This window comes from Artibeus jamaicensis, unplaced genomic scaffold (genome assembly GCF_021234435.1).
Source record: "Artibeus jamaicensis isolate MK-2021 breed Jamaican fruit bat unplaced genomic scaffold, CSHL_Jam_final contig_332, whole genome shotgun sequence".
Lineage (NCBI taxonomy): Eukaryota > Metazoa > Chordata > Mammalia > Chiroptera > Phyllostomidae > Artibeus > Artibeus jamaicensis.
In genome coordinates this window covers 1,352,420-1,363,413 of record NW_026521788.1, presented here as the reverse complement: position 1 = coordinate 1,363,413, position 10,994 = coordinate 1,352,420, and the positions used below count along the sequence as shown (strand labels likewise).

General features: G+C 54.6%; 1 protein-coding gene across 2 annotated transcripts; it reads left to right on the top strand.

The window, feature by feature from the left end:
* Positions 1–4,560: 4,560 nt before the first annotated feature.
* On the top strand, positions 4,561–8,126 carry LOC119057754 (cytochrome P450 26A1). 2 transcript variants are annotated; one of them, XM_037156636.2, is made up of 7 exons: positions 4,561–4,780; positions 4,953–5,177; positions 5,424–5,714; positions 5,810–5,968; positions 6,517–6,651; positions 7,218–7,370; positions 7,629–8,126. In XM_037156636.2, the coding sequence occupies exons 1-7, from the start codon at positions 4,592–4,594 to the stop codon at positions 7,968–7,970; spliced, it is 1,494 nt and encodes a 497-aa protein (XP_037012531.2). In that variant the 5' UTR covers positions 4,561–4,591; the 3' UTR covers positions 7,971–8,126. The 2 variants fall into 2 exon arrangements, with proteins under 2 accessions (XP_037012531.2, XP_037012532.2); XM_037156637.2 differs by having other exon boundaries at positions 7,218–7,288; positions 7,629–7,958.
* Positions 8,127–10,994: the final 2,868 nt, after the last annotated feature.

The window sequence follows — 10,994 nt, the reverse complement described above, 5'->3', positions numbered from 1 at the left end:
GTCTCGCGCATTCTGCGCTCTTAGGAAAGAAAGGTCGTTGGCCAAGCTTCTCAAGCCCATCCCAGGATCCCGAAGCAAGGACAGAAAGAACAGATATCCATTAGAGCTGTGCAGCCTCGCCTTTCTGCGCCAGTCCTGGGAGGGTGATTGGACTGAGCGGCTGCTGAGTGTATTGCGCCTCGTGGACCACGCCAGAGACTCAGCACACAGGGCCAGGGCTGCAGCCCTTGCGCGGAAGTGGGGACGCCAGAAGCATCTCCCTGGCCTGGCTTTGGGCCATAGGGAGACACACTGAGAAGGCGCCCGACGGAAGACCCTCCGGCAGCCAGCCTCCACACGGAGCGCCATGGCCACTCAGCGGAAACTCAGAATTGTGGGCGTTTCCAGGGCTCCAAACGGCTCAACATCACCGGATTCTGCTGGTGACTTCTTAGAAGAAAAATTCTTCCTTCAAGAACTCCTTTAATCTTCCCATTTATATGGGAGAATAGGCACACTTATTCTGTAAATCTGGATTATTTTCATGGGAGGTTGAGACATACTCAGAGAGGTTTGGGGTATTTGTACCCAAAACAGGAAGGCCAAGAAGTAGTTTACTGGCAACAGTTGAGTGAGGAGGCCGGGCTTAGTTGGGCGGCTAGTTGCTCCTGATGGAAAGGCGTGGAATGGAGAGTCTGTCAACACCCAGGGGAGACTCCTCCCACTCCCAGCTCGGACCCACCTCAGCAAATACCTAGAGAGGGGCTGGGGACTGGGGCAGCCTGGGACTCACACTATAGACAGACTTCCCTCCAGAGCACACGATAGCCCCAGGAACTGGGCTGTGAATTATCTCCTTGATAGCTGGCTGCTGGGACCTTCTGGATCACTACCCCCACCTCCTTTATGACCGAGGAGAAACTGAGGCAAAAGACCCACCTGAGAAGCCAAGACGGGCTCTGCACTGCTGGACCAGTACTTTCCTTCACCCCATCACTTAACACCTCTCCTCCCTTAGGCTTCTGGGCCTGTGGCCTTCGTGTAGGTGGGACTCAGCCCTTTCATCCATCAGAGTGATCCCTAGGTGGGTTTAGGAACTCTCTCTGGACCTCTGCAACAGAGGTTCCCATCAGCATTTAAATCAAAGCCAAGAGCCTCCAGTGTCTTAATTCCTGACAGCCTCGCCCTGCCACCCATCTTTAGACAGGCGGGGGCAGCTGGAGTGATGGCGGAGCCAGGAGAGTTGCTGCCACTGCCGAGGCCCCAACTGACCCCTTAGTGAACCAGAAGGAAGCTGGTGCCCTCCTGACCTTATGCTTAAGGTGGATCCCTGGGCCAGGAGGAAAGGGGGAAGCAGCAGGGCCAGGAGCTCAAGAGCGCAGCAGGCCTTTCTGCGCCCGGCTGACACAGCCATAACCCCATCCAGGGCAATTCATCACCCACTGCTGACCCAGTACCGGCGCCAGGCCATGGGCTTGGCAGGCCCCTGAGCCAGCAGAAGTGGAGAGACTGGGGCCTGCCCTCAGGGTGTTCTGGGGCTGCAGGGACAACAGACAGGCCTGAGAAGCTCCGCCAGGGTGACATGGCAGGAGGATCAGGTTTGGGGGTTGATTCTGATTTGGGGAGAGAAGAGGAATACGGGAGAGGGGGCTCTGGAGAGCCCTGACAGTGAAGCTCGTTCGCATAGACCTGGTTTACCTGCTCTGGATCCTGTACTAACTCTAAGCCCCTGTAGGGGGCAGCTCCAATTTTACTCATTTCTCATCGATCCATTATATTTAGTAATTTCACAGAATACCTTAGCTCTTTTGTTAGTAGCTCCAGATTCCCTGAGGAAGGAGCCGACGTGGTTCTTGCTCTTCTGGATGCGATATGCTCACGAAGGAAGCGGACAATAAATTAACTAGAAAACGAAAGAGCAAGAATATGTCCGATGGTGATAAGGGCTGGAGAGAAAATCAAACAGGCCTGTGATGCTGAGTACCTGGGGGCTACACTCAGCAGGGTGGGCCAGGCAGGCTTCTCTGAGCAGAGGTCATTGGACTTTGCAGGGAGCCAGCCCGCGGTGACCTGGGAAAAGGGCTCCCCAAGCAGAGGGAACCGCGGGTACAGAGCCCTGAGACAGGACTGGATGTTCAAGAGATGGGAGAAGGGGCTAAAGGGGGAAAAAAGGAGGGGTGCTCCAGCTGCCCTAGCTCACTCTACTCCCCTCTTCCAGCACAAACTACTTCCTACCCACCCACTCCCCACTCCCCACCCCCGGCCCGGAGCACAAGGAGATTGTTTTGTAAACATTTGGAAACATTTTGCTTTCCAGTGAACCAACTCCCCCTCCTCTTCTCGATCAAAGTTCTCACTGGGCTGGTAATTTATTGACGCTCCCACCCCCCCCCAAATATTTTTTATTGGTCTTCACTCGCCCATTTAATCCTTTTCTGCTGGACGCTCCCCACCGGACGCCCCCACGAGTCTCGATGGACAGATTAAGACACACCTCCTCCCCTGTGGCGGTTTCCAGCCCACAGGCCCCGCTCATCTTGTGACCCAGAGCGCGCTGAACTTGGCGAGGTGGCCCCGCAGGGTTCACTCTGATGTCACGGTCCGGCCTGCAGGGGTCACAGGCGGGTCAGGCCCGAGGATTGGGGCTGGGCCCCAGGTCACGCCCCCGCTCGCCCGCTTAGCTCACCGGCCAGAGGCGCTGTCTAGAGAGGGGCGGGCCAGGATTTCTGAGAATTACCTCTAGCGTCGGGCTCCGGTTCCTGTCGGCCGGAGCCCAGAAGTTGTCTGGCACCAGTTACGTCGCCAGATGGTTAGAAGACATGACAGTCGGAGGAGCCCTTTTCTAGAGCCTCTGAAACGCCCAGCAGGGTTATGCGGAAGCACTGACTGTCCGAAACACGCCCCGTGGCGACCCCGGCTTGGAGCGTTTCGGGGTCCGCTCGTTCCCTAAGACTCCGCAGACATTTTTCGCTCCCGCGGGCTTTGGGGACCCCCGTGGGAGGACCGCGTATTTAACAGCTCTCAAGATTAAAGAGTTTCCCATCTCCATGGAACGCTTTCCAAAGCGCGAGGTTGGCTCGTTCTAGAGCCGCTGTTCAGTTTTAAACAAACGCACGTTATTCTGTTTCATTTTCAGCCCCGCTGGTGCGTTCTGCGCCCAAACCAACGGAGTGCGTGGCCCTGCCGGGTCCCAGGCTGAGCGGCTTGGCCAGGTGGGAAGCCGGGATCGCAAGCGCGCTTGCCGCGATGCCTGAGCTCTGAGAATTGGCAGCACACTGGCTGCTGTAGCAGCTGATTGTAGTTGAGCAAAAGTCAGCAGCCCCGCTTCCCAGCTGGGACACCAACACTCCCATAGGCCTGGGTTTAGAACTGCGTACCCACCTCACCAGGGTGGCTTTACTCTGGGTGGAAGCCGGGAGAGCGCAGGAAGGCTCCAGGGTCGGGAGTCCCGGTCACTCTAGTAGCGTAGGTAGCCTAGCGTGGGGGGAGCTGGGAACTGTATTTGCAACCAAAGGCCCCTTTTGGAAACTCTCAACCACCCTGAGGTGTACACAGGTCAGGAATGATCGCTTCCAAATTAAGAAGGAGGAATAAGCGCAAGGATGTGTGATTTGCCCAAGGTGATGCAAGTAGAAATGAAGTCGGGACTCTGAGTCCAGACCCCCGGACCTTCCTTATTCTGTCTCTTCATCCTGCCGGGCCTCCTGTTCCTGCGCGCCCGGCGCGCTCCAGGGTCCTCGGAACCCGGCCGGCTGCGGCCAGATCGCAGAGCGCTGGTTGCTCAGGCGCCGAGGAATTGCCCCCACTGGGGCGTCAGGGTTGGGGCTGACTTGTGCAGTTTTGCACCTGGAGTCCTGAGGGATCTGGGAGCTCCCTTGTACCCTTAGGGTTAGATCTTCCATCACTTCGTGAGTGCTGGCGCCCTCGAGGGGGCTGGGGAACTGTGGTCCCTGATCCTCCGATCATGCCTGACTCCCTGCGGCTCTCAAAGGGGTCCTGGCCCCGGGCTCCTTTGCGGGATCTTCGGAAGAGTCGGGAGGTGTTCGTTGTACTGTGCGTTCTGGGCCTCAGTTTCCCCACCTGTGGGATAAGGCAGCTTGAAGATCCCTGGCAGCACTTCCGTCTCCTTTCCCAGCGGGTAAAAGAGACGCCACGAGGCACCAGTAAATGGAAAGCCAATGAAGGCAGGTCTGGTCTGGGACCGCCAGTCAGACCCGACGGAGGGATTCCAATGAGACCACCAGGAAGCCTAGGGCTTGGAGTTCCCGCTCCCCGGAGCCCGGTTCGGCCGTGTCGCCACTTTGGAGCACCGCACACCTGGGATGGGGGGTCAGGCAGCTCCTAGCTCCGCGTCCCAGGAGGCGCGCTCCGAGAAGGCCGCCTCCGCGCCGCCTCTGCCTTGACGCGGAACAAACGGTTAAAGATTTTGGGCAGCGTCTCGCGGGGGGAGGAGCCAGGGACCCAATCCGCAATTAAAGATGAACTTTGGGTGAACTAATTTGTCTGACCAAGGTAACGTGGGCAGCAACCTGGGCCTCCTATAAAGCGGGCGCGCGGCGAGGTTTGGAGTGCTGGCGGCGGCAGCAGGTGGCGCGGGAGGTCGAAGCGCGCCATGGGTCTCTTTGCGCTGCTGGCCAGTGCTCTCTGCACCTCCGTGCTACCGCTGCTGCTCTTCCTCGCCGCGATCAAACTCTGGGACCTGTACTGCGTGAGCAGCCGCGACCGCAGCTGCGCGCTCCCTTTGCCCCCCGGAACTATGGGCTTCCCCTTCTTTGGGGAAACATTGCAGATGGTGCTACAGGTAAGAGACCTCGGGGCGGGACAGGACGCTTCTCTGGTCTCGGCTCCAGGCTTCTACCGAAGCCGAGGCTGGCGCCCCGGAGAGAGGAGGTGACTACAGCTGGGAGGCTCGAAGCGCGGCGCTCCCCGGCGCCCCCTCACGCCTGCCTCTCTCCTCCGCTTTCCTTTCGCAGCGAAGGAAGTTCCTGCAGATGAAGCGCAGGAAATACGGCTTCATTTACAAGACGCATCTGTTCGGGCGGCCCACGGTGCGAGTGATGGGCGCCGACAACGTGCGGCGCATCTTGCTTGGGGAGCACCGGCTAGTGTCGGTCCACTGGCCCGCGTCGGTGCGCACCATCCTGGGCTCCGGTTGCCTTTCCAATCTACACGACTCCTCGCACAAGCAACGCAAGAAGGTGAGGGCGGAGGTGAAGGCATCTGGACCGGAACGGGGACCCCATTCGCCGCAGGGGTTTACGCAGACTGATGCTGGGCGAGCATTAGCTGCAGGAGGCGTCGGCTAGGACCCTCTCCAGCCCAGCTTAGTTTTCCCAGCCGGGAAAGTGCCCTGGGTCTGGCGGAATTGGGTTATCTGGAAGGGAACCCAGGAAGACGAGAGGAATGGGGCCGGGTTTTAACGTTCTCCCCTCCTCGGGGCTCAGGTAATTATGCGGGCCTTCAGCCGAGAGGCGCTCCAGTGCTACGTGCCGGTAATCGCCGAAGAAGTGGGACACTGCTTGGAGCAGTGGCTGAGTTGCGGCGAGAGGGGCCTCCTGGTCTACCCCCAGGTGAAGCGCCTGATGTTCCGCATCGCCATGCGCATCCTGCTGGGCTGCGAGCCGCTTCTGGAGAGCGGCGGGGACGCCGAGCAGCAGCTGGTGGAGGCCTTCGAGGAAATGACCCGCAATCTCTTCTCGTTGCCCATCGATGTGCCCTTCAGCGGGCTGTACCGGGTAATGGCGGCAAGCAGGGTGCGGAGCGAGGGTCCCGAGGGCGAGGGGGCACGGGTGCGGGCTTCTGCTCACTGCGGGGCGCTCTCTGCGCTCAGGGCATGAAAGCGCGGAACCTTATCCACGCGCGCATTGAAGAGAACATTCGCGCCAAGATCTGCCGACTGCGGGCTGCAGAGGCGGGCGGAGGCTACAAAGATGCGCTGCAGTTGTTGATCGAGCACTCGTGGGAGAGGGGAGAGAGGCTGGATATGCAGGTGAGTGACAGCTGCGGAAGGGGGACTGTGGCGTTTAGGTGGCTGGTTTTCCAAATGCAATTCCTGGGATCCCCAAGCGCCGGCCTGGGGCCCAGCTTCCAGGAGAGGGCAGCCTACACAGACCGCCCCACCTCCCCGCACAGCGAAGGGGCGCGGAAAGAGTGGAGACCCCGGGAGGAGAGCTGTGGAAGAGGCCGCAGCGGATCAGGGAGCGTCACCCAGCCTTTCTAGGTGTTGAAGGGAAAGTCGGAATTTGCAAACCGTAGATAAGGAATCTTGAGCAATTTTAATACAACTAAGACTTCAATTCAAGAGTTCCCGGTGTGTGTGGGGGGGGGGGAATTACCGGCCTTCCTGCTTTAGCTTGAACAAAGTGACGTTACTTTCTGCTTTTAAAAAATATTGCTTTCTTTGACTTTCTGTCAGCAAAACTGAATCCTTCTCCTCTTCCCCCACCCCGCCTCCAGAACCATCAGGTGGGTTGTAATTAACCCCTGCGTAAAATCACATGGAGACTTGTAAAAACGTTCATCTTGTTCTACTCTCAGGCACTGAAGCAGTCTTCCACCGAACTCCTCTTCGGGGGCCACGAAACCACGGCCAGCGCAGCTACATCTCTGATCACCTACCTGGGGCTGTACCCTCACGTTCTCCAGAAAGTGCGAGAGGAGCTGAAGAGTAAGGTAGGGGACTCCCAGGGTTCCCTGTTACCTTAAGAAATTCCTCTGCCTCCTAGCTAACTTCGCAGTAAGTCTACTGCCTTCTCTGAGTATTTTAAAGGTGGGGGTGGGGGGTGGACAGATGGGGACAGAGAATTTGCTTTGTGAATAAAAGGGGAGGCATCTTGAGCTGTGTTCCCACTCAGGCAGGGTTTGGCCTCAATCCCTATCCGATCACCACCTTTTGCAGAATCCTGGAGATTTTTAGATAGGTTCCATTTTCTTGGATTTGTGTGTTCAAAGGCGTGACTTCCAGGTGGGTGGCAGTAGGTGGTGGTGATGGGGGTGAAGAAGAAGCTTAGTGGTTCTAATTAGTGAGCAGCAGTTCTCTTGGAATTGTACATAAAATAGTGGGTTTGGGCCAAGGGATGGAGGCGGATGGTCACTAGCTGCTCACTGTTTTCCCCTTCACCCTTGTCCATTGTGGGGCCCTTTGGGTCTAGTCACCTCTTAAGCCCTGTTGACATCTGCTGGCCTGATTTTATTGGAACACAAAATGACCATTCACCTCTGTATGACTGTTTTGATAGGGTTTACTTTGCAAGAGCAATCAAGACAACAAGTTGGACATGGAAACTTTGGAACAGCTTAAATACATTGGGTGTGTTATTAAAGAAACCCTTCGACTGAATCCCCCAGTTCCGGGAGGTTTTCGGGTTGCCCTTAGGACTTTTGAACTGAACGTAAGTTCAAAGTTCCCCCCTCCCATTTTGTTGTGGCTTTAAATCTCGCCTTGCTTCCCTGTGCCTTGGCTTAAATTCCTCAGTGCTGTTGAGGACAGTGTCCTGACCCAGTAGTTCAGCAACCCGCCTGTCTGCCTCTCTACCCATCCCGCCCTTTCTTTCCACTCATAACTCCTTCAGAGATTTCAGCCATAGCTTTTTCTTGTCAAAAGTTAGATTCCAGTCTGTCAGCCCTCGGGACCTCATACTCTTTTGCAGGGATACCAGATTCCCAAAGGCTGGAATGTTATCTACAGCATCTGTGATACTCACGACGTGGCTGACATCTTCTCCAACAAGGAGGAATTCAATCCCGACCGATTCATGCTGCCGCACCCTGAGGACGCATCCAGGTTCAGCTTCATTCCATTTGGAGGAGGCCTCAGGAGCTGTGTCGGGAAAGAGTTTGCAAAAATTCTCCTCAAAATATTCACAGTGGAGCTGGCCAGGCATTGTGACTGGAGGCTTCTGAACGGACCTCCTACGATGAAAACCAGCCCCACCGTGTACCCCGTGGACGATCTCCCTGCAAGGTTCACGCAGTTCCAGGGAGAAATCTGATGGGCGTGACCGCCTAAACCTCAGACTGACTGGAAATGTACATACGAGTTTTTACAGTGTCATGTTGATTTTATTATATTTAATTTCTAAATGTATATTATAATATTTATGTGTCTCCACTCTGGTACCACAGTCTTTAAATATTAAAATAATGAATTTTGCCTAGTTTCCGAATAAAGTCGATTTGAAGGTGCTTGTCTTGTATTTAAAATCCCCGTGCAGGACAACTCCCTGGAGTGGTGTTTGTGCTTCTCCTATCTCACCGGGTCTCTAAATGGCCACGTGCATGGCTTTATTTGTCATCTGTACATATCTACTTTCTGTGGGGAAGAAACCTTAGCCGTTTTTTTCTCTTAACAGTTGTTAGAGAACATATAGTAGATGTGTGTATGAGTCCAAAGCTAACTTTGTACATTTTTCTACGGCAATTTAGCTTCCCTATTTGGGAAATCTATCAAAGTTAATTTTAGATTTCTGGTGGTTTGTTGTACTTTAGGAAAAGATGACTTTGAAAAGGCAACACTGAGAACAATCACACTCTCACGTAACACCTCCGTCCACAAACTTCTTCTGTTTAATAAACACATCACCTGACCTGTTTTCCCAAGGCAAGGTTTTGGGTGGGACAAAGCCGGTCACTGCAGGGATGGACACTTATTGACTAAAGTGAGACCCCAAATCACTGGTGTGTTTCTCCTACTCAGAAGTTGCCATGAAAACAGTATTGGGCAAGGCTGCTCTCTGATTTAGATAAGTAAGTCCAGGTTTTCTCTATTGAAAAGAAGGCAGGAGGAGTAGATTTAGCAAACTGACAGATAAAGTTTTTATCTATGCTGGGCAATAGGGTGTGAGCCTGACATGACTGATAAAACGGCCCAGTCATGACCCTGTGAACCTTGGCTAACCTCCGTGAAAGCGCGGCTCAGTCACACTTGTGACCCTGGCAGAGCCGCGTTCGAAGCCGAAGGCCAGACTCCCTGCAGAAAGGTGAGCCCGGTGACCTGCTTGTGCAAGCACATTTTCCGTTCTGAAATGGCACAATCTGCTTACTGAACCTCCGATGGCTTGTAGGCTTTGGACTTTAAACTTTTCATTACAATGTTAGCATTTGGCAATGCTGTGGAAACTGGGTGGTCTGCGTAGGTGTTTGAAAGGGGTCTGCCTACAATTAGGGTTTACGTGTTCTACCTGACTTTGGGTTTTTAGGTAGAACTTACGTAGGACTTACTGTTGGAGTCCTCCGATTTTTAAGGACTGTTTACATAATAACTTGTAATTCCTATAATAACCTTATAATATTTTTAATGAGAAATTACAGGCTTATTTAGTTGCAGCCCAGGCTTTTGTGTGCTGTGCTGCGCAGTGATGACCTTGCCCCCGCCTCTGCAACAGTCACCCTGGATCTTTCCAGCTGGGAGCACCCTGGCCTGAGGACGTTCTTTAAGATAATTTAAACAAGGCTGGTTTTTACAGATTTCAAGACTTTTCATTTGCCAGGAAACAGTTGGCCTTTCAAAACGTTTTTGGTGACTCCCTGAACATGTGTCTCTGTGAGCAATGAGTAGAAAGAATATTTGAGCCATTTTAGCATATAATTCAATTTTTTTTAATTCAAATTTATTTTCTATCTGCAGAGCTTTGAGAAAAGTGCTCTGGCTTGCACTTCCCAGGGCTACATTAAGCCTGATTCTCATTGATTACAGAGCAGTGCAGAATTCACCTCAAAAATACGTTAAAAATATAATCTTTGTTAATGTGCTTAGTGCCGAGTACGGGCAGTTTAGCGAGTGAGGCGGAATCAATGCTTGTGGGCTGTGGTGTGTTAGGTGGGCCTGGGTCACACCCATCTGGGGCGAGCGTGTCTGCCGGCCCAGGCTTCCCCAGTGGAGAGGTGCTCCAGGAGGAGGGCATGGTGCCAGGGTTCGACCGGGCCAGAGTTTCGGAAGGAGGGAGACCACTGCGGTGAATGACTCTCTGGAGCTCCCATGGGCGTGGTACAGTGATGGAAGGACACATCACAGGGACATGTGGCTCTGCCAGGCTGGGGAAGGTGGTGCCCTCTGTGTCCCCTCCCACACATGGCCTTTGCCCGGGCCACCTCTCATCACCTCTTCTCTTCAATAAGGGGTCTGGTGTCACCAATGACAGACCATTGTCAGGACTGGCATGTGAAAGCCTTCAGCTGTGTCTGTAATTTGCATTCAGAGGGATTGCAGCCTTCACCTAGTTTAGCCCTTGTGGGCCCGGAGAGGGACTGGGATTTGCCTGGGGCCACCCAGGGAGGGGTAGAACTAGGAGACGCCTGCAGCTGCCTTTTCCCCACTTTTCTTTTTTCAATAGCTAGTAACACCTTCCTACATTCTCTCCAACTTTCTGGACTGGACAACTAGACCCAGGGGTCACCACCTCCTAACTTCCCTTCATATTCCTTGCTGCCATTCCCCTGCCCTGTGACAGTTGACATCAGTTCTCTTGCAGGTCACCAGTGGCAACTGGTGAAGTGGGAGCAGTGACAGGGAGTGGCTGCTCCTCCAGGTCTCTCATCTCCTGAGAGGTTTCAGGGTGCTCTTCGCACCTTGCCACCCACCAGAGGTCCACAAGAGGGCAGGCTTCTCCCTTCTATGCCACGCGCAGGGCCCAGTGGTTGTCCCCACCAGTGTCCCTGAAATCCAGCACCCACAGACTCTGGCCCGGGGCCTACTTTTTCCCCAGACACTGAGCACTTAGGAAATACTCAGCGTCAGGCCTGGTCCAGGCTGCCTGGCCTCCGTGGGAGGGCCACCCGGGGCTGGGCTGAGGGGCGTCATCAGTTCCTGGCGTGGCCCCCATCCCGCCGCGGTCTCGGAGGCCAGCTGGCTCTCCTTCCCAGTGTTGCCCGGGTTCTTCTATGTTGCTCTCACTATTCCTGGAACACTATTCTTGGTTTTGGGGAAGGGGGGAGCGTGGTTTTCAAAGGACATGAACATACTAATCGCTGTTCAGGTGACCTTAACCTTGTCGAGGAGCCATCCCTCCACAGCACTG